Below are 21056 nucleotides of genomic sequence, written 5' to 3' on the forward strand. Positions count from 1 at the left end.
CGAACTATGTAGGTAATTCGATTTCGTACGAGGCACATGGAACAATTTTAAGTATCTTTTCGCATAAGGAGGAGGGATTTTAATAGAAATTAACGCAACAAATTAATATTTTTGTTCTTATATCAGTTTTCTTAATTATTTTATATCCGGTATTTCATATTCCAGCTCGTTCATTAACGAGGTGGAATGCACTAGAAGTCTATGAGTTTATTATAATAGCTTAGATTTGAAATGTTTTTTAGAACGCAGTACGTATAGTCCGCGCACTTTTTGAGATAACACTACGCAAAAACAACGCGTACATGGCCGGTTTGTACTTGAAAATGGCGAAAATGATGGAGCTCCAACAATGGGACTTCTATAGTGACATGAGACAGTTTAACTGTTTTCCCATAGAAATTATGAAACACTTAGAATATCCTATGTTGAAACCCGATCAGATAAGAGACATGGATTGGAAGGAAGTGGGTATGTCTCTTTCTATCTTATGTTCGGTGTAATTGTTTAAGGGGGATGGAAGCAGTTTATGGTTTACACAATTAAGATCCATTTATAAAATCCATAAATCCATAAAAATTATTTCTACTCACAATTTGTAGGAAATTTATATATTTTAATATTAAAAGAAAACACTTTTTACCGGATTGAAGCTATGCTTATAATTATAAGTAAGTAAGTGAGCACGCACGCTAAATGTGTAAAAGCCATGTTAATAAAAGACAATACTATTTTAATATTGTTAATATTTTATTTGTTTGATCGCCGGCTGTACACTGTGTACAATAGACTCTACTCTATGTCTCTATGTGCGCATTTAACGCTCATATGATGAAAGACATGAGGCAAATGCCTTAGACCCGAGACGTCGACAGTGTGTGTAAAAAGTATAAGTGTGAATATAGATGGTAAATGTACCACGGCAGTCTAGCCCTAGGTATGGGGAATATAGTCGGAACAAGTTGTATCAACTATATTTTATTTAAAAAATATTAAAACAAGTTATTATTTTTATAGGTGACCTAGTAAGAAACCCTAAAGCGGCGCGTCACGTAAAGAAATGCGCTGATGAATTTCCTCTATTAGAAATGGAGGCATCGTTACACCCCATTACAAGAACAGTTTTACGAATTCGACTTACAATAACACCAAATTTCAAGTAAATATATACTTACGGATATTTTCATAAACCCTTATAAATGTACACTTTTTCGTTCTGTCTTTTCCACTTCACTTTATGTTGCCTGGGAATCGTTTTTAGCTATACAAAGTACAGTACCTACTTTATTTTTTTTGTTGAAAATAGAGTTTTAAATTTTTCTCATATTACATCCCATACGTAACTTTATTTATATATTAAAATCATTTTAACATTAATATTATATGCGTAAAGTTACTTCATTAGAAAGTTTATTATATAAGTTAAAAAATTAAATACGTAATGTCTAATTCATAAACTATAAGGCGTATAATTATGGTCATTTTTAAATTACTACTATCCTAATTTCAATTAACAATTTTATAATTGAAACTTAATATAGATGGAACGACAAATATCATGGCAAGGCACCTGAAGCATTTTGGATATGGGTGGAAGATCCGGAATCAGATATTATGTACTACCACGAGTACTTTTTAATTACTAAGAAACAGGTTAGTTTTTTAATTAATTCAATGATTTATTTTGTTTTATGTGTTTATTAAAATAGTCTTTTACAAGTTATATATACTAGCCTATATAAAGTTAGTAATTATTTTTTGGGAAAAGGGATGCTTTTTTTTAATAAAATCCCAGTGGCTGTTTTTTCTCTGTCTTTTAATAAATTTAAGAAATGTATTAAAGAAAAGCTGTGTAAAAAGGCTTACTACAAAATTAACGATTATCTAAATCTGTTGATAAAGGGTCCTGGGACTAGTGATAGACAGGCTGCTTCTAATTAATTTGCGATATTTGTTTTAAAATAAGTGTTGTTTGATGATTTGCTATTTTAATAGAGTTTTTTATGCCGGCTTTTTCTCTCGGCCAACATCCTCTGTCTTCTTTGCCGATGAGTAGGGATGCCTACCTATTTATATTTAATGACGTGGAATAAGTGATTCTTGTATCTTATGTTCCATAATTAACCTTTTTTTTTTCATTATATACAAAATTTTATATTTCTATGAAAGATTTAAATCATTATTAAATGTGTTGATGAAAAATCATAAATCAGCTTCTATACGTAAGTTTCCAAAAATCAAGCAGATAAAGAAACGTATTATATAAAAAAATAAGCATTACAATAAATTATATATTTTTAGGTTATAACAAATGAACCGCAAGAGTTGATTATAACGATACCGATATCTGAGCCATTGCCACCGCAGTACTACATACGAGCTACGTCCGAAAGGTATTTATTATCTCCAAATATTGTATAGATAGAATATATTCTTAATCCGTTTAATAATTTATTTTCTATTTATTTCCAGATGGTTAGGATCAGAAAGTGTTTTACCTCTAACGTTCCAACATCTGATTTTACCTGAAACACACCCGCCACATACAGGTATATATAAACGAAACTTTTGTTACATTTTGTATACTGCACAAGATTTAACGTTGCGTTTGATTGTTATTTATTATTTTATTTATTTATTATTGGTCAAGCGGACATATCATGTCACACGTCAACGCGTATTGGAATTGATATACTCATTCTTAAAATATTCAGTCTTTTTTAAGGCTCTCTAAGGCAAATATGTATATACAAATTTTAAAAGATTATAAAAATACATAGATTTATACCACCTCGGATCGATATTTCATTTTGGAACTACGAACATTTATACTACGTATTATAACATTTAAAGATAATTTTTTACATTCAAAATTTTAGTACGAATCTTATGATATATTTAGTTAAATATAATATGGTTATATAATTCAAAAATTTAACCTTATTTATTTTGCAACAATAAATACTATAAAAACTTTATTATTGAACAAATGCCTTATCCTTATTAATTTCGAGACTCAAGGTTTGAAAAAAAAATCTTTCCAGACCTATTGGAACTTCAACCGTTACCAGTTACAGCGCTCAATAAACCATCATACGAAATGCTCTACAACTTTTCGCATTTCAATCCGATACAAACTCAAATCTTTCACTGCCTATACCACACGGATAATAATGTGTTATTGGGTGCACCAACGGGTTCAGGAAAAACAATTGTGGCTGAAATAGCTATGTTTAGGGTTTTTAATCAATATCCTGGTTGTAAGGTAAGGTTTTTTATCTGTAACGTTAATATATAAGATTGTTTTAACTAGCAACGCAACTACTAACATATTTGTCTATGGACTGGTATTCAAATTAAAAAATACAAAATTTCTTTATTCAGTAACAAATTACATTGTTTTAGCAGGTATTGGAGCCCCTGGACTAAGTCTAGGGTCTAGTCTTCCAATTGTTTAATGAAATAGTAACTTAACAATAATTGAAACCAAAATACTATATTATTATAAAGAAAAACAAAAAGCTAAGACTTATTACTAAACTAAAGATAAAGGTTTACATGGACAAGACATTTGTACACACCAGAATGATAATCTTAGGGAAGGGATGCCACGGGTTTGTCCCGTGGGCATGCATAAAAACGCAATAATACGTAGATGAATTTACGCCATTTATTTTTTGTTTACATAACCATAAATGGGATTTGTAATTGTAATAAATTGATAAGGTTTATATTATTATTATTGTCTTCATACATACATTCATACATTTTACATACTAGCCCTGAATGAGACTCACTTAATACAGACTTAGTAGGTGCTCTTCCATATTGCTTCTATTGCCTTCTTTTATATAACAAAGAATAATAATAACATTGATCTGTTGTTATTTATCGATTTATATCGGACTTTAGTAGAATGTTTCTCTAAAGTATAATATTAATATATTATGGAAGTGAATGAGAATACAAATAAAACTGTAAAAATTTATTGACAGTTTTAGATACCTTAATTGTTTTATTAAGACAATTTTTTTACGAAATCTTCATTATGATTAAGGTCGTATATATCGCACCACTGAAAGCGCTCGTCAAAGAAAGAATTAAGGATTGGAAAGTGAGACTTGAGGAGAGGCTCGGGAAGAAAGTAGTGGAGTTGACAGGTATATTTTTTTTATTAAAACTTAATAACACATTTATATATAATAAATAGCACGCACTCGTACATAACATTATCTATTCATTAAATCACAATTTACGTTTATTTTAAATAAATAAAATTGAGTAATGTAGGAAATGCGTCAAGTCGCTACAGCCCTAGGTTTTAGCCTGGTCGAGCAAGAACCTACAACCGCTGTTTTTCGCTTTTCTAGCAAATCTTCTCTCTTTTCTTCATCTCCATAGACAAAATGAACATTGGTATATTTATTTACAACCACATACATGAACGCTTATTAACGTCAGATAACACTTTACTGCCTATTTACAACGCGGAGTAGAGTTCGCTTTTTTCGGCCTTGTTCTTAAATATAAGCATAGAAGTTACTAATTACTAATTAATTGGTTTAAATAGGTGACGTATCACCCGATGTTCGTGCCATAAAAAGTTCTCAAGTGATAGTAACAACGCCTGAAAAATGGGATGGTATAAGTCGTTCGTGGCAGACGAGAAATTACGTACAGGACGTGGCTTTGATAGTTATAGATGAGATTCATCTATTGGGTGAAGATAGGGGGCCGGTACTCGAGGTTATTGTGTCAAGGTTGGTCTTTGTAATAGATTTTAACTGTGTTTTAGTAACTCTCATTCAACGTAAGTCAAAAATGTGATAGTTATATGAATAATTATATTCACCTTTCACCGATAAAAACACATTCCTGCATCTATTGTCTATGCCTACTTAACTACTGCTACTAAGCAAAGGAGGCGCCTTTAGTTAGCCTTCCCAACAGAAAAATACCGGTTCTCTAGCAGTTGAACCCTGGATCATCGGTTTAAGTAAACACCTTGCGTAAAGAAATGTGAATTCAGTAGTCATATCTTTTCTAATTGTCAAATATGATTTTATTTTTTTAGAACCAATTTCATTGAATCGCATACATCACGGCGTCTGCGCATAATTGGCCTGTCGACAGCTCTAGCTAACGCTAAAGATTTAGCAAACTGGTTGAACATAGGCGAAATGGGACTTTACAACTTCAGACCCTCTGTGCGACCTGTGCCTTTGGAAGTAAGTACTTACAATAGTGATTTGTTTTTTGCGACCGATTGATCGGCAAAACATTTTCAAGTAGTAATCTTTTACACGGGACAATTTCTGGATGTAACATTATAATAATACACAATAGTAAGACTATGTTAAAAAAATCTTAAAATGTATTTTCTTACCCCATTATTATTTACCGAAAGTACTTGCGAAAGAAAAAATATTCTGCCCAAGATTGGTACGCGAAGCTATTGAAATAAAAAAAAACACCCCAATTTCAATAGAGAAGACGGCCTAAAATTGAAACCCCAAGACAAACAATCCGCGAAAATAGAGGACACCGTGAGTCATTTCAGTAAAAACCCATCATCTTTTAGTCGATATCAACTCCGGGGAAATAAATACAGATACCACAACTTTCTCTACAGCTGTGCTACTTTTTGACATTCAACACCTTTTGGCTGAAGTCACTGTGACAATTGTAACTGTGACACGCTGTAAAGCACGTGAAATGTCGGAAAATAATTATCGGATTTATTCGATATATATCATATATTATTATCGATATATATCGGAATTATCGGATAATATATTAAAAAATAGTTTAATAATACATAGCTTCAATCCGGTAAAAAAGTGTTTTCTTTAAATGTGTAAAAGCTATGTTAACAAAAGAAAATACCTGTTTTTCTTTCTTTATTTAAAACTTTAAATTTGTTTGCCTAACTTTGCTGTGGAATGGAAGCCTGATTATCCATATCACAGGTTCTTAGGTAGTTTGGAAACCAATACCTTCTTAACTGTAATCTTATTGTTTGTTGCAAATGTTAATTGGGAGAAAATAAAGAAATTATAATTTTAACCGCTGTAATTTCTGGTGTCTTATTACAATTTTTATGACACAGGTACACATATCAGGTCACCCTGGACGTCACTACTGTCCGCGTATGATGACAATGAATAAACCTACGTTTCAAGCCATACGTACGCATTCCCCGTGCGCGCCTTCACTTGTCTTCGTATCCAGTAGGAGGCAGACTAGGTATTTTCATGATTCTTACCACCCGGTCCATAATCGGAAACGTACTATATAATAGTTACTTGAAGTGTTTTGACTCGTTTATTAATTTGTAGTGTGAAAGAGAGAACGTAACATTCAGTAGCTATTTTATGCATTTATGTATGTATGTACGTGTGTATGCGTTTTTGTAACCTTTCACCTGCAGCGCTTCAAGTCCTGGAGACCTTATTTAACCAAACACCGTTTCATTTGCTACCATTTCGGCTTGCAGCGTCTTTTGACACCCTATATAGAAACTCCGGCACATACGATCGGGACTCCTAGTCTGTTAAGATTGAACTGAGGGTTTTCTCAGTTATACTCCGGTTTTTTCTGTTCTAGATCATATGTACTGGTCCCGTTGGGTATAACTTTTGCGTAAAATTGTGTCGTGCAGTCAATCTACATTATGGTCTCCATGGGGAAGATACAGCACGTAGTTTTGCTCTTTAGTTTTATAAAGCCCTAAACAAATTATTTTAATTTAAGACGTAAAAACTTTTTTTTTTTAATAAAACAGTGTGTCCATCTAAAAGAGGTTGTAAAGAGCTTCAAATTAAGTAATATTACATTTCAGATTAACAGCACTAGACCTTATAGCATATTTAGCAGCTGAGGAGAATCCTAAACAATGGCTTCACATGCAAGAGATGGAGATGGAATTAATTCTGTCAAATATAAGGGAATCGAACTTAAAACTCACGCTGGCTTTTGGTATTGGTATACATCATGCTGGTCTACATGAAAAGGATAGAACTACGGTGGAGGAATTGTTTATTAACCAGAAGATTCAGGTATGGTATTTACATTTATTAATAAAGACCGGTAATAACGATATTTGAAGCAATATTTTGTACCAGATAGTTTGACAATCATACAATTATATCTGGCGATGATTTTTGGCATAAATGTGTGTAAAAACACACACATAAATACCTAAATTTTAGTTAAATTTTCAAAGAACTTACGGAATTTGTTTTTTACTTTATACTTGCTGAAACTTTGGCTGTTAGCTGTTTATAGATCAAGGCGCGTTCGTCTTAAATGATGTCATCTACTATGATATTGTAAATAAATAAATAACATCGATTTTGAATACAGGTGTTAATATGTACCGCGACACTCGCTTGGGGAGTGAACTTCCCAGCTCATCTGGTAGTGATAAAGGGCACGGAGTATTTTGACGGGAAACAAAAGAGATATGTCGATATGCCCATTACTGATGTACTCCAGATGATGGGTAGAGCTGGAAGACCACAAGTAAGTTAATAGTGTTTTTGGCAGGATGCTCATCTAATGTTAAGTGATACTGGCGCCCATGGTCACCCTCAATGCCAGAAGGATCGCGAGTGCGTTGCCGGCCTTTTATGAATACTCTATTTTCTTGAAGTCGAATCTATGGGTCTTGGGCAACGTGTGCGTTTCTTTAATTATTTACTATGTCGTTTATGTCTTAGAAATAACAGTTCCGTTACGATGTTACCATCAAACTTAACTTGTACGCAAAACCTCACTTTAAACCATCAGTAGTCATTGGAAAAATTGAATTTAATCGGAAGCAATAACAATATTTTCGATGTCCTTGAAATGATGCCATAATTTAATCCACTTACGTTTCCAAGGGTTAAAAATAAAAATAAGTACCGACTAAAATAACTCATATATGCCAATTGCTACCCCAGTACAATTTTATATGTTTATTTTCAGTACGACAATGAAGGTGTGGCTGTAGTATTGGTTCATGATCAAAAGAAGAATTTCTACAAGAAGTTTCTCTACGAACCATTCCCCGTCGAATCTAGCTTACTTCAAGTATTGGCTGACCATTTGAACGCTGAAATTGTTGCAGGTATTCTCAAAATGTTGAAAAAGGATTGCAAAACTAAATAAATTAATGATTTCTTTTACATTCTAACGGTTCGGTTTAACGAGACTAAGTCTGAGGCCCGTTTTTTTTTAATTTATTACAATAAATAACTGTTACATGTGATGAGGAGCAACGATGTAATGGTTGCAGGTACTTACATTTTGTAAACAAAACCATGACGATTTTTAAAGGTGAAAGCTGACATTAGCTCGAACTGTAAAGGAAAACATCGTAAGGAAACCGGCTTGCCTTAGACCCAAAAAAAGTCGACGGCGTGTGTCAGGCACAGAAGGCTGATCACCTATTTGCCTATTCGATAAACAAATGATCATGAAACAAAGGCAGAAATCTGAGGCCCAGACCTAAAAGGGTTGTAGCGCCATTGATTTTTTTTTAATGTATTATAAACGTGTCATTTGTTAATGAGATTAGTAGAGATAAGTAATTTGCTATGAACTGTTTCAATGCATCAGTACAAATGGCATATAAATTAGATTTTTTTCCTTTTTTTCCTTCACTTGTTCTTATACATTTTTATGTTTCTTTATTAAGTTGTATTTTTTAGATTCTTGTCCATTTTGGATCTCCTGTAAAACATTATGTCAGGTTTATTCACCTACTTAAAAAAGACAGACGACACTGAGAAATTCCACCTTATTAGTAAAGTACATTTTTAACATGAGTAACATAACAAAGTTAATTACTAATCTTTTCTGACAACAAAAAAAACTGGTTTTCCATTCTGTACCGGCTATAGAGAAATATAAAAAAAATATCTTACAGGTACAGTACAAACAAAACAGGATATATTAGATTATTTAACTTGGACGTATTTCTTCCGGAGGTTACTTAAAAACCCGTCGTACTACAACTTAGAGAGTATTGAGCCTCAAGATGTCAACTATTATTTGTCAAGTTTGGTACAAACATCGCTCGATGCATTAACCAACGCCGGTTGTGTGGAAATTGAAGAGGTATACATTATTTGAACATTTATTCCAAAGGGACAAAACTATGGATATGTCACCGTAAAATTGTAAATACTGTTAGGTTATAATCTATATCGCGAGATTGTGAACCGTCGAAAAATTGTGAACCTTAACGTACTGCTTTCAGTTTAACGTATTATTATTATTATTATTATTGGATAGGTAGATTGTAATCTATCGAAGCGAAGACGTCAAATTACAATCTTAAAATTGTCAACTGTCCGAAGGCTATCCCTGATTGGTCGGCTTTATAGTAGACCGTAGAACAAACAAATATGGTGGCACGGGGTATATGCCGTTTAATCAATCAGCGCTCGAGGTGCGTTCCGTTTCACAATATAGATTATAACCTAACGGTGCTTACCATTTTACGGTGACAGATACATAAATAAAGCTATGTATGCTGAAGTTTAGCTGTCACTTCGAGAGGGAACGTAATCGTTTTAAACACAATACAACAGATACACTATCAACTAATTAATGTTCTGTGACAATCTAATTCGATTTAAGCTAAAATTTAATTCAATTGATTTATTTTAAATTTATATACTTTTAAAGCTTGTCCCTTGGTGGGAAATGAAAGTAAAGAGAGTTAGTACTCTCTCAATAAATAATAGATAATACAATTAAATAAACGTTAAATACATGTAAGACCTAATGATTAATAAATAGTATTTATATAATACGCTATTACATATATGCTGTAAACTCTATATAACGACACTGAAGGGACTGTGCAATTTATGCCGTTATAGAGAGTTTTCGCGAGAGTTGTTGAGATTTAATTCGGGCTAAGATAATAAAGCGACAAAATAACGTACAAAGCTGCGCAACTGAAAAAGCATGTACTTTATTTATTAATTGTTGTCGTTATTAATAGTAGGTGTAATGCTGTGTAGAGTGTATCATGATATGGAAAACTAACTAAACCAACCAATTCCTATTGATTTTGACGCTTTTTCGACTTCGTCGTTAAATCCAGGGACGTTATATGAAGTGTACACTGTAGTTATATTTTTCAGGAATATATAGAAGATCATATCAACTTATTCTTTAGTTAGGGAGCGTTCAAGTATTATTAACGAATTTGGGGGGGGGGGGGGTGTTCTCTTGTAAAACGTTACGATGCGGAGCGGGGATTGAATTACGCGTTATTGTTAATATTATTTTCCTCTTTCCAGTACTTTACACCACATAATGGTAAGTTTTAGGTATAAAGAGTCACTACAACTACACCAAGGTTAGTCACGAAACGTTTTACTATTGGATACAGAAACGTTACGGCCCGTTTCATGGGGGGGGAGTCAAAAATCTCCAAAAATTGCTTGACGTAATACTTGACCGCTCCCTTACCTCATACGTACGAGTTATCAAACATATTTTCAAAATTTAATCGTATAATTTTGTTGTTTTATGAATACAGTTATCTTAAATTATATTTGTTGGTATCTATTGTATTTAGTTTTGTGCAAAAATATCGATTTTGTATACGTATTTCCTGTTTGTAGGATCAGCGTACAGTCCAATCTACATGGATGGGTAGGATAGCCTCCTATTACTACCTGTCACATAAGACAATGGCGCATTTCACTCAACATCTTCAAAGTAATCTAGATTTAGATGCCTTATTACGTGTTTTGTCGGACAGTCACGAATATGCTACTCTACCTGTAAGGCATAACGAGGATGTTTTAAATGGGTAAGTTACAATAAATATAGGGTGAGCAAAAATTCTAAGGCCAAAGACGAATGTCATTAATAGATTTTTACTTTAGTTTAGTGATATACCTGTAGCCTTATGGTTTGAGCACGTGTAACTCGGAAGATTTTGACGTGTTAGAGAATGCCGTTGATTACTCTAACTTGCACCGATTTTACTGTCAGAAATCGAACCCAGAACGGGTTATACTGCATATAAAATACGGTATAATACATTTAGTTCAATTTCATTATGATACCCATTAATAAGTCAGTCATTTACAAACTGTTATTAGTTTTAACTATTATCAAACACTCAGTAGTTGAACTAATTGAAAAATATGTGTTTTCAGTGAATTATCCCAACTTTGTCGTCTGCCTGTAGATCCACTAACTCTAGACTCATCCCATGTAAAAGCCTTTTTGCTGCTCCAAGCGCACTTGACCCGAATACAGTTACCCAACACTGATTACTTAACAGATACTAAATCAGTTCTAGACCAAACCATCAGGATTATTCAGGTTATGTATCTTAATGTTAAATGTTAACGAAAAAATCTTATGTATGTGTACGTAATAAGATTGTAATTTGACTGTAACAAAAATTGTAAGCGTATTTCAAAATAAATATCGTGATTTTAGAAATAGAATAGAAATGGAATTTTATACCAATAAAACCTGCTTTTAAGTAACAATTTCCTATTTACAGGCCATGATTGACACATCAGCAGAAAACGGATGGTTATATGTCTGTCTGTCATGTCAAATATTAATGCAGTGTATTATCCAAGCCCGCTGGCCATCCGACTCACCCTTGACCACTTTACCTCACATAGAGTCGCAGCATCTTTATATATTCTCTAGGATGGCCAAAGACACTAATAAACCGTGTACAATGTTAAATGGTCTCAAAGTCGCATGTATGCGGAACTATGAACTGCTAGCAAAGTATTTGAGACGAGAGTTCGAGGAGAATCAAATTGATCAGATTTATAAGGTCAGTATGAGGTATCTTGTAATATTAATAAAGGTTTGATCAAAGATTATAAGATAAGATAAGAGTATATTAAACACTCCATTAATCGCTCAATTCACTATAATTTACTTTTTACACTTCACTGATTTTATACTATTACGCTTATGTCAAAAGAAGAATGCTCATGCGCATGCTCATCATTACATGTTTGTCTTCATTCATTTGACCTTATTTTTCTCCTGTTTTGTGTAATTGTGATGGGAGTTCGGCGTAAACTAGTAACCAACAGAATGGTTAAATGGCAAACATGCCGGCTTGAGATGCTCAAGAACATGTTAATATTTAATAAAACTGGTATATAATTAAATTAATATTAATGTTTAAAGACCCTTATTTTCTCATTACAAAATTGTATTTTATATACATGAGAAACATTATGTATATACGAGCGAGATACACGTCCCAATTCCAGTCTAGTAGATTCACTCTGACATGTATTTTTGCCCTTTTGAATTTGTTAAACGCGCTAATATTGCGATTTTTTTATGGTAATTTATTAAATAAATGCAAACCAAATCCAAACCCAATCGACCTCTTCAAATAATTTGTGCGCGGCTTCGGCAAGATAAGCAAACTCGCTCGACGAGTATTGTAGTTGTGTGTTTGTTTTTTTTAATGATAAGGTACTATGGAGTGAGTTATTTTTTTTAAATTAAGATACAGGTGCAATAAACATATAGTTGTTTAATCGTCATAATTTTGGTTTCTAGGTAAATTTTATTAGTCTGTGTTAAAAAATTGTATCTAAATAGTGCTTTTATTAATTTATTTTGTAGTGTTTGTAAATTAGAGATTAATATTAGTGTTATTTAATTACTTTTAATAGATTACCCAAAGGCAACTTAGCTGTCTTTAATTCCATTAAAAAGAAAACTCCCTATTATGATTATTATATTTTTTAGGTAATTTGTGATCTACCCACATTGGACGTGAAAATAAGTATACGAGGAATATGGTTTGACAGCGACTGTGAACATGATAGAAAGATTCATACGCCACAACATAAGGACCAGTGGATGCCGATCCATGCCGATCAGGTATACATATTATCTCTCCATTTCTGATAAGTCCAAGAGCATGACGCGACCTTAACGTCCTATTCGAATGTGGTTGACAAAATCTTTAAGAAACCAAATGTCCTTAACATTTACTGAAATGCTTATTCTCTCAGAGAACCAATCAAAACTATTGCTGTTAAGACGAGCTTTAAACGTGGTTGCAATAAAGTTAAAACTATTTCCATAATATTTAAAAAAATGTGGTTGCTCAGCCTTGATAGCAGAGAAACACGGAAAAATTATACTACTTTTAATTTACGGTAATTCTAGTTCTTAAATATAAGTATCGAACGAAAAATAACCTTTCAACTGAAAAGGAAAAACAACAAATAATTTTTATGAATGTTAGATTGTTCTCTAGATTGGAATATATTTAAATTGAAATCTTACGAAATTTCGCCTTAAAGCCCAAATTATAATTATACTCAAATAATATCCTTAATTACAATCCTTATCATTTAAAATAACTGTTGTTTGATGATTTGCTATTGTAATAGATTTTTTTATGCCGGCTTTTTCTCTCGGCCTACATTCTCTGTCTTCTTTACCGATGAGTAGGGCCTACCTATTCAAATTTAATGACGTGGAATAAGTGATACTTGTATCTTATGTTCCATAATAAACATTTTTTATTTTATTGAAAACGGACAACCTTCTTTGTTTGAAGTCTTTAAATTCAAATTGAATTTTATATTCAAGCAAACTGGAATATTGGTTTTTAGTTTAACTATGTCAAAATATCTATCGAACTTTTTTTATTTACTACTGTTTCATTTAACTTATTCTATTTATTTAGGAATACACTATAGTACTAGAGATGCAACGTAGAGGGGGCAATGTGAATACGGTGATATGCCCCCGATTCCCTCGTTCCAAAAATGAAGGCTGGTTCGTTACACTCGGCTCGTTGGAATATGGAGAATTGCATGCCTTGAAGCGAGTTCCAGCTAGAGGAAATTCCCTCCTGACGTTCTATACACCAAATTATTCAGGTATATAGGTTGTTTAAATGTCATAGCATACATATATATAGAGACAGACGCTGGACAAAAAATTCCATAATGTAGTAATCCAATTAAATTTTTAATTTACCTAATACATTTTAAACATACCATTAAATTTTATCACAAGTATAAAATTATGTCTGACTAGCTCTTACATTATGCATTTTACATAGGGTTAAAATTATAATGCTCTTGAACAGAGAGTTCTTACAATAGTAGTGCTGGACTAGTGGCGTAAACGTGCCCCTCTCCACCTCGAGGTTTTTGCCTTCGAATCAGGACTTTTGCCTTTTCATATGCGTTAGTACGGTAAAGGAAAATAGCGTGAGAAAACAGCATGCCTTAGATCTAAAAATCGATGGCGAGTGTCAGTCCAACAACCTTCCTATACAAGGAATATACATATATATCACATAACAAATAGAGAAATCTGCTATGTAGAAGTTGTAGTGTCAGCTGTTATCATTGACCTTTCATATTGCTTTCAGGTCGTCTTATTTATACATTGTATATTATGAGTGACAGCTACTTGGGATTGGATCAACAGTATGATCTTCAATTTGAAATTATTGATCCCTTACCCCCTGAAACTGTGGAAAAAGTATATGAACCTGAAAAGGTTATAATTGAGTAAAACTCAAAATAAAGTATTTATAATCTTGTTTTCAATTGTTTTAATTAAATATATTTTTTTATAATTATAGGAAATTCTTGTGTCAATTAATTATAGTTTGGCTAATAATTAATATTTCATATTTAAATTGGAATATCAGGGTAAAATTGTAAATACCATCAAGTGCATCTTGATATATTATAATAAAAAAAATATTTTAATAAAAGATTAAATATTATATGATGGAAAGTGAAACTTTATTGATTGAACCTGACTGCATGGGCCGGGCCTGCTTCCACCTGAAGAGTATTTCAGATCTCAGAGGCTGTCTGCCATGCTGTCTGAGTGGATCTCACCTACTGTCCTTCACAAGTCGTTACAAAAATCTCATATGATTTCCCTATTTAACTTTTCCCGGAGTTTTACATCTGAACTACATATAGCTTTGTGATAGGTATGAGAAGACTGAGAGACAAACATACAATGTGATTTTTTTTAAAATATTAATGAAATTTGTTAGTATTTTAAGTTAGTACATACAAACTTTAATGTAGTATATGTATACTATAGTTATTTTAGGCATCTATAATGTAAATAAATAAAAAACCTTACAACTAAGGCCGCATGGGAAACTTGAGAATAGACTGTGGTACAAAGAATATCATAAGATAGAATATAATGTGATGATATTTACAATTTTACACTGACACATACATAAGAATTAATACACTACTAAATTTGAAAATAACTATCTATTTCAATATTACATATTAATGAAATTTAAACCATTATAATTTTTACCATATCACAAAATATTTTAATACCTCTATATAAAATCACCAATTACATCCAAACATTATCATCAGTCAAGTCTATCATTATCACACCTCAAATAATAAATTCTAAAATTATTTAATAATTAAAATTCTATTTTCTATCAGTAAGTTGATAAATCATAAATTATTTAATTTGGTAATATGAAAGATGAAAAAGTATGTATTTTAAATTCTATTAAATCTTTTACATCTGATTAACAGCATTTTTCATGAAGCACTAAAGAAATAGTGAACCAATCAATATTAACACTCAAACAATGTCAAATATTGTTTGAGTGTCACTTTCATGCTATTTACGCTTATGGTCATATTCAATAGCCCTAGCCTCAGAAATAAGCTGTCTTTCTCTAGTCAAAATACCCTCTAGTTGTTCAGTAAATGCATCAAATGAGAATTTACTTTCAAACCTCTTCCTGCCTGCTTCACCTAATCTTACTCCCAGTTCAGGGTTAAGAACTAATTTTGCCATTGCTTCAGCAAAGTCAACGCTGGTAGGAGGACATAGAAATCCAGTTACATCATTTACAACTGTCTCTGTAGGTCCCCCACTATTTACAGCAATAACTGGTTTACTGTAATACATTGCTTCTAGGGGCACGATACCAAAGTGCTCATTGGATGGTGTGTATATTAATGTATTACAATAGTATAGCAGAGATACCTTATTAATGTCCTTGGGTGATTTCAGTAATGTTACCTTATCATCAATATCCAGTTCACATGCCAAATCAGTCAGTTCAATAAAATGTTCCATATTCTCCAAGTTTATTGGATCAAAACCACCAGCCATTATTAAATGCACTCTATACCAATCCTCTTCACATAACATATGTCTTAGTTGTTCAAAGGCTCGCAAAGCTAATTGAAGATTCTTTTTCCTTTCATATCTGTTTATGGATAGAAATAAAAATTTATCTGTTCCAACAGGAACTACTTCTTTGAGACTCTTAGGAGTAGTATTCTTAAAAAATTCCGTATTGATAGATGGATAACAAATGTCAGGGACATCTTTTATTTTTTGGAATGCATCTTTGTATACTCTTGCAGTATATTTACTGTTAACTAAAACCTTATCTGCTTGTGCTGTTGTTAGTTCCTCAAGCCAATTCAAGGGAGCTCTATATAGATCTTTAAGAAAACCACGCTCTGTGCTTAAGAGCTTATCAGGGTGATGACAATAAAAGACAACTCTGAAAGGGCCCCTCGCAAATTTTAAAAATGGAATACATAATGATATGAGATCACAGAATATAAGGGTGGGTTCTTCGACAGGGATAACGTACCAAGCAAGATAAATTGCAGCATAGACCATACGCAGATAAGCGAAAGCCGCCTTGAATCTTCCTAGGATAGAACGTGGAATCCAATCTCCGACGACAGTAACGGGAAATGTCCCATTCCTTGTCTCGGCGAAGCAATGAGAAGGATCGTGGTGGTTGGTAAAAAATGCGACTTCGTGGCCTTTACTTTTGAAAGCTAAAGCTGCATCTAATACAAGACGTTCAGCCCCACCTATTCCAAGATCCGGATGAAGGAATATTATTTTCACCATATTTATAAGAGTAATTAAGCGGCTTTATTATAAACAGTTACTTGGAATTCTTAATATTTTTAACATCGGAGTTTTAAGCACTTAATTATATGTAACATATGTATATAAACTCGTAGTGATGCCAACTCCTACAGCATTTTCCGCCTAGGACCAACTTTAGATAATCCTAATATCGACTATAAACCTCTTCATTTTCTTATGTACACTCGGTCTGAAAGGTTATTTCAAAAATGAATTAAACATACTTGTAAGTGAGGTGCATTTTACATATTTAGAGACGTTACTTAATTATCTAAATATTTGGTCTAGATATTAATTATTATACTTAATTGTTCTTTCTTTAAATTTAATTTATTTTAACTATTTTTAGAAATTTTTGTACTTTTCTAACTGTTATCATATATCCACGCGTAAGTTCTTTTAAGTTTGTTTCTTTAGGTTGAATGAGTAATATAAATTGAAATGTTCGTTTTACTTTAAATCTTGAATAAGTTATCCCATAAAAATCCTTTAAATAACTCTAAAAAATCCTTGGGCAACTTGATTTCCCATACATTTTGGGGGGAAACCTCCAAGTTGGCATCACTGACACCCAGACATTTGAAACATTTTCCTAAAGAGTACAGAATACAGACAAAAGTATAAATACTTAAAAATAGATTACTATTTGGGACTTTAGATTTTTTCCGAGATATGACGTAGAGGACTAACGAAAAATTATTATTCATATTTTGCGATAAATTTACGTTAATTTGATAAAATAAATATTGTTCAATGTACTGTTAAGTTTTTTAGTAAATTAGATCAAGATATCGGACAATAATCAAGTCTCAGTAAAACGGTATGCATAAAATGGTCCGTTACGTCACTATATTTAGCTGTAATTCTAAAACCATGTGGTTTTTACAATATAATAACCTAAATTTAATAATAGAACTCTAATCTTTCATTATAATACAAAGTGATACATCAAATCCGTTTTATTTCAATGCAATAAGCCTAATCTAGCCGATTACGTCACTTTCATGACTTTTGTTATCTTTAATTTTTCTTTAATCGGTTAAAAGACATTTTCATCCTATTACAGATTTAAAGTATAGTGTACGCTTTGGTTATATTTTGAACGGCACGGAGCGTGCATTAAAAAAAAAAGAAGACTTTTCCATGATTAGTGTTTCATTAATTATTAATGAAATACAAACATAAAACAGGTTTCTACTAGTTTCGGGCCAGTCTTATTAAATATTTAATTTATTTAGGTAACTGCTTTTAAAACGCACGAGGCTTGTTCCTGTTAGCATTGTAACTGCATTTTCAATTCAGAAATGAAATCTTGAACTTTTCGTGTAATTTCCGTCGTTCGTTTTCTTTTAAAACACACCTATCGTTAACATTTTTTAAAAGTAAAGTATAAGCACTACGCAAGGTGAGCTTCTTAAGCACTTCTTGGCGTGTTTTAAAATTCTTGTTTTCTTCTGTAAATGCTGACGCTTGCTGTGCGTGGTGGTGTTTCGTTCTTTGAATTCTTCTTCTTAGAGAACCAAAACCTACCTATCATTTATTTATTTTTTTCAAAGCATTTTCATATATAATAATTTGATTTTCTTTAGTTTTAAGTATTTAATAAATAAGAACCTTACCTGAATTCTGAGGCGTAGCGTTAGCTGTTGTCCGAGATAAGAAATGCGAAATATTGTCTTGTTTTTTTACTTCTTTGTTTTTGGTCTCTCCAAAGTTGCCTTTTTTAAGCTTTCTGTTCTTCACCGAGGCTTTAAAGTTTTTGGCAATTTTTCACTCTTTTTGTAATTATTATTTTTAAGAGTTTCTTAAGTAGTCTTTATACTTCCATTACGTCACTTTTTTGTCCACTAATACATTACGTTGGACGAACACAACGCAATCGTTTTTATGTCCACGGACTACATAAAAATATCATGCACATTTAAGAGATCGGATCGGATCGAGAGACTTAATTATCAAATAATTACCATCGGAGAAGAGTTACTGTTTAGGCTTTGTTAGCTAGAAGGAACTATCCTCGACCTGCCAGACTAGGAAGACTACATTTCCCCATACAAGAATTAGTGACTAGTATCTCCCTCATACGAAAGTAATCACATACCTATTAGGAAAATTATAAAGATATTTAAGAATTAATGAATTACACAGAAAAAGGTATAAATGTAAGTAAATGCTAATTAAAATCATGGTATGGTTGGTGGACTAACTTTCCGCAGTTAGACATTCACCAAGTCCGTTGTGCGTAAAATCCTGGCTAACTAAGCCAGCGTTGCTACTTCTAGAAACACAGAAGTCGCCTGAGCACTTCGCAGGCTTCACGGAGCGACCTCACTGCACGAGGATTTCTGCATGTTGATTAGTCATCATTAAGACCAAAAGATGTTTATAAAGGAGACAATGGCACGTAATTGTTCCTATCATTCTTTTGAGATTAGCTCTGTAGATGCTTAGAAGTTAGAAGTCGCTTTGTCATTAGCAGATTAACTGCCGGCACAGCCATTTTGCCAAAGGCCTGCAGTCCAGTTCTGCAGGTATTTGCCGAATCCAGGTTTGCATTCGTGAGTAGGGCAAGGCAAGGAACGGTCCAGCGGGCTTCATTCCGAAGACTCCTCGCAAGCTCGTCGGCAGCTTCATTGCCGAGATATCCACTGTGTCCTTTTATCTACTGTAGGGTAAGCCTGTTTGTCAGGGTTCTTCCTTCAGTACATTGTGACGCCGTCAGTACAGACGCACTATCGTATACGAGCTTAATACAAAAGTTATTCATTCCTAACCGCTGTATATTGAAAAGTCCAACTATGTGTGCCCAGGGATATGTGTATGTCGATGTTAATATCAAGAGAGAATATGCCAGCGCCGTAGTACGCCCTGTTTTGGAGGTGGTCGGTATACCTATATGCGAAGCTCATTCAGGCTCGTTTGATCACGTTCCTCTTATCTCATTTGTACATGGTATTTCCTGTTGATATGATCAGTGATCCAATCACATGGTGCGGCTTTGAGAGTTTGTTATTCTATCGCCCCGTTGAGAATCGCTGTGTTTACTGTAGTGATTTTTTCCCCATAGATCCAGTACCATAAGTCTAATGGCAGCTAGTACTACCTCCTACTGTATGTGGAGGCCTAGGGGTACCATTTTGAAAGGCTATCTCCATTGCTGCAGTTGGCGAAGTTTTAATGCAACTGCTAGCAGCGACCAAGGCAAGCCTCTGCCAGCGTCCAAGTTTCGTGATTGCCGTTCGGAGTTTCGATCTTGGATACCAAATCAGGACTGCATAAGCTAGCATCAGCCTGATTACTTCAGTGTAAAGCCATATAGTTATTTTTTAAGTTAACTTTAGGCGATAAACCGCATTTAACGCCTTTCATTTTGCATATCAATGCCATCCCTATCAAAAATGGTGATCTTGCTTTGTTTTTGATTATGTTCTAAGTGTTTGTTCCGGAGAAGTTTACTGGCAAAAATCACACCTAAGTACTTAATTTCTTCCGTGAGGCTTAGTTCAGTGTTTAAGAGTTTTGGAAGTCTGTAGGGTCCAATAACTCTTTGGTTTGTAAATAGGATTAGCTCTGTTTTTGATGGGTTGACAGGTAGGTTGTGCTAATTGCACCATCTCTCAATCACTCTGAAAGCCCTTCTCATAACAATCTGTAATGAACTCATTAACAACTCAAACTAACTAGATTCCACAATAGCAGCGATGGGACACCACCTCAGGAGCAACCTCTACTGAAGATAATGTATAATCATATTTAATAGGTCTTGCAAAGTCAATGTATTGTAAAAACAATATTGGAAACTATAAATTTTAAATTATTTTCTTTAATTGGAATAAGTTGAGTAATATAAAACTGTAATTAAAAATTTTAATTTATTCATTACATCATCTCATAGAATGTATAATAACTACATTTACAGAACATATTCAAAAACACATGTAGGTTGCTGCTCTTGAGAAATGATGAGGATGATTGATGGTGCACTACTGTTAATGTGTTACCTTGTTTTTTTAACTTTATTTTGAAAATAAAAATTTAAGCAACCACCGAGAAATTATACTTTTGTTTAATGTTTGTTCACATATTCTAAAAACTAATATTTTTGATAGAAAAATGGCTTT

General features: G+C 33.0%; 2 protein-coding genes across 3 annotated transcripts in view; one reads left to right on the forward strand and one right to left on the reverse strand.

Moving 5' to 3' along the window:
• LOC123720105 (activating signal cointegrator 1 complex subunit 3) overlaps positions 1-14577 on the forward strand; it is a 30539-nt gene extending 15962 nt beyond the window's left edge. For both annotated transcript variants that reach the window (XM_045676602.1, XM_045676610.1), the window contains 20 exons: positions 243-468; positions 1015-1156; positions 1539-1650; positions 2299-2390; positions 2470-2546; positions 3042-3262; positions 4055-4157; positions 4568-4757; positions 5072-5225; positions 6107-6243; positions 6839-7055; positions 7363-7521; positions 7969-8110; positions 8912-9102; positions 10626-10816; positions 11169-11337; positions 11525-11812; positions 12754-12888; positions 13706-13901; positions 14402-14577. In XM_045676602.1, coding sequence (XP_045532558.1) covers positions 243-468; positions 1015-1156; positions 1539-1650; positions 2299-2390; positions 2470-2546; positions 3042-3262; positions 4055-4157; positions 4568-4757; positions 5072-5225; positions 6107-6243; positions 6839-7055; positions 7363-7521; positions 7969-8110; positions 8912-9102; positions 10626-10816; positions 11169-11337; positions 11525-11812; positions 12754-12888; positions 13706-13901; positions 14402-14547 — 3288 coding nt within the window. In that variant the 3' untranslated portion in view covers positions 14548-14577. The remainder of the gene's footprint in view (positions 1-242; positions 469-1014; positions 1157-1538; positions 1651-2298; positions 2391-2469; positions 2547-3041; positions 3263-4054; positions 4158-4567; positions 4758-5071; positions 5226-6106; positions 6244-6838; positions 7056-7362; positions 7522-7968; positions 8111-8911; positions 9103-10625; positions 10817-11168; positions 11338-11524; positions 11813-12753; positions 12889-13705; positions 13902-14401) is intronic.
• Positions 14578-14643: 66 nt separating this feature from the next.
• LOC123713541 (alpha-1,3/1,6-mannosyltransferase ALG2) lies at positions 14644-17094 on the reverse strand. Its single transcript, XM_045667263.1, has one exon. It carries the CDS (start codon positions 16912-16914, stop codon positions 15652-15654), a length of 1263 nt encoding a protein of 420 aa, XP_045523219.1. The 5' UTR covers positions 16915-17094; the 3' UTR covers positions 14644-15651.
• Between the last annotated feature and the right edge of the window lie 3962 nt (positions 17095-21056).

This window comes from Pieris brassicae, chromosome 1 (genome assembly GCF_905147105.1).
Source record: "Pieris brassicae chromosome 1, ilPieBrab1.1, whole genome shotgun sequence".
In the NCBI taxonomy this organism is placed as follows: Eukaryota; Metazoa; Arthropoda; class Insecta; order Lepidoptera; family Pieridae; genus Pieris; species Pieris brassicae.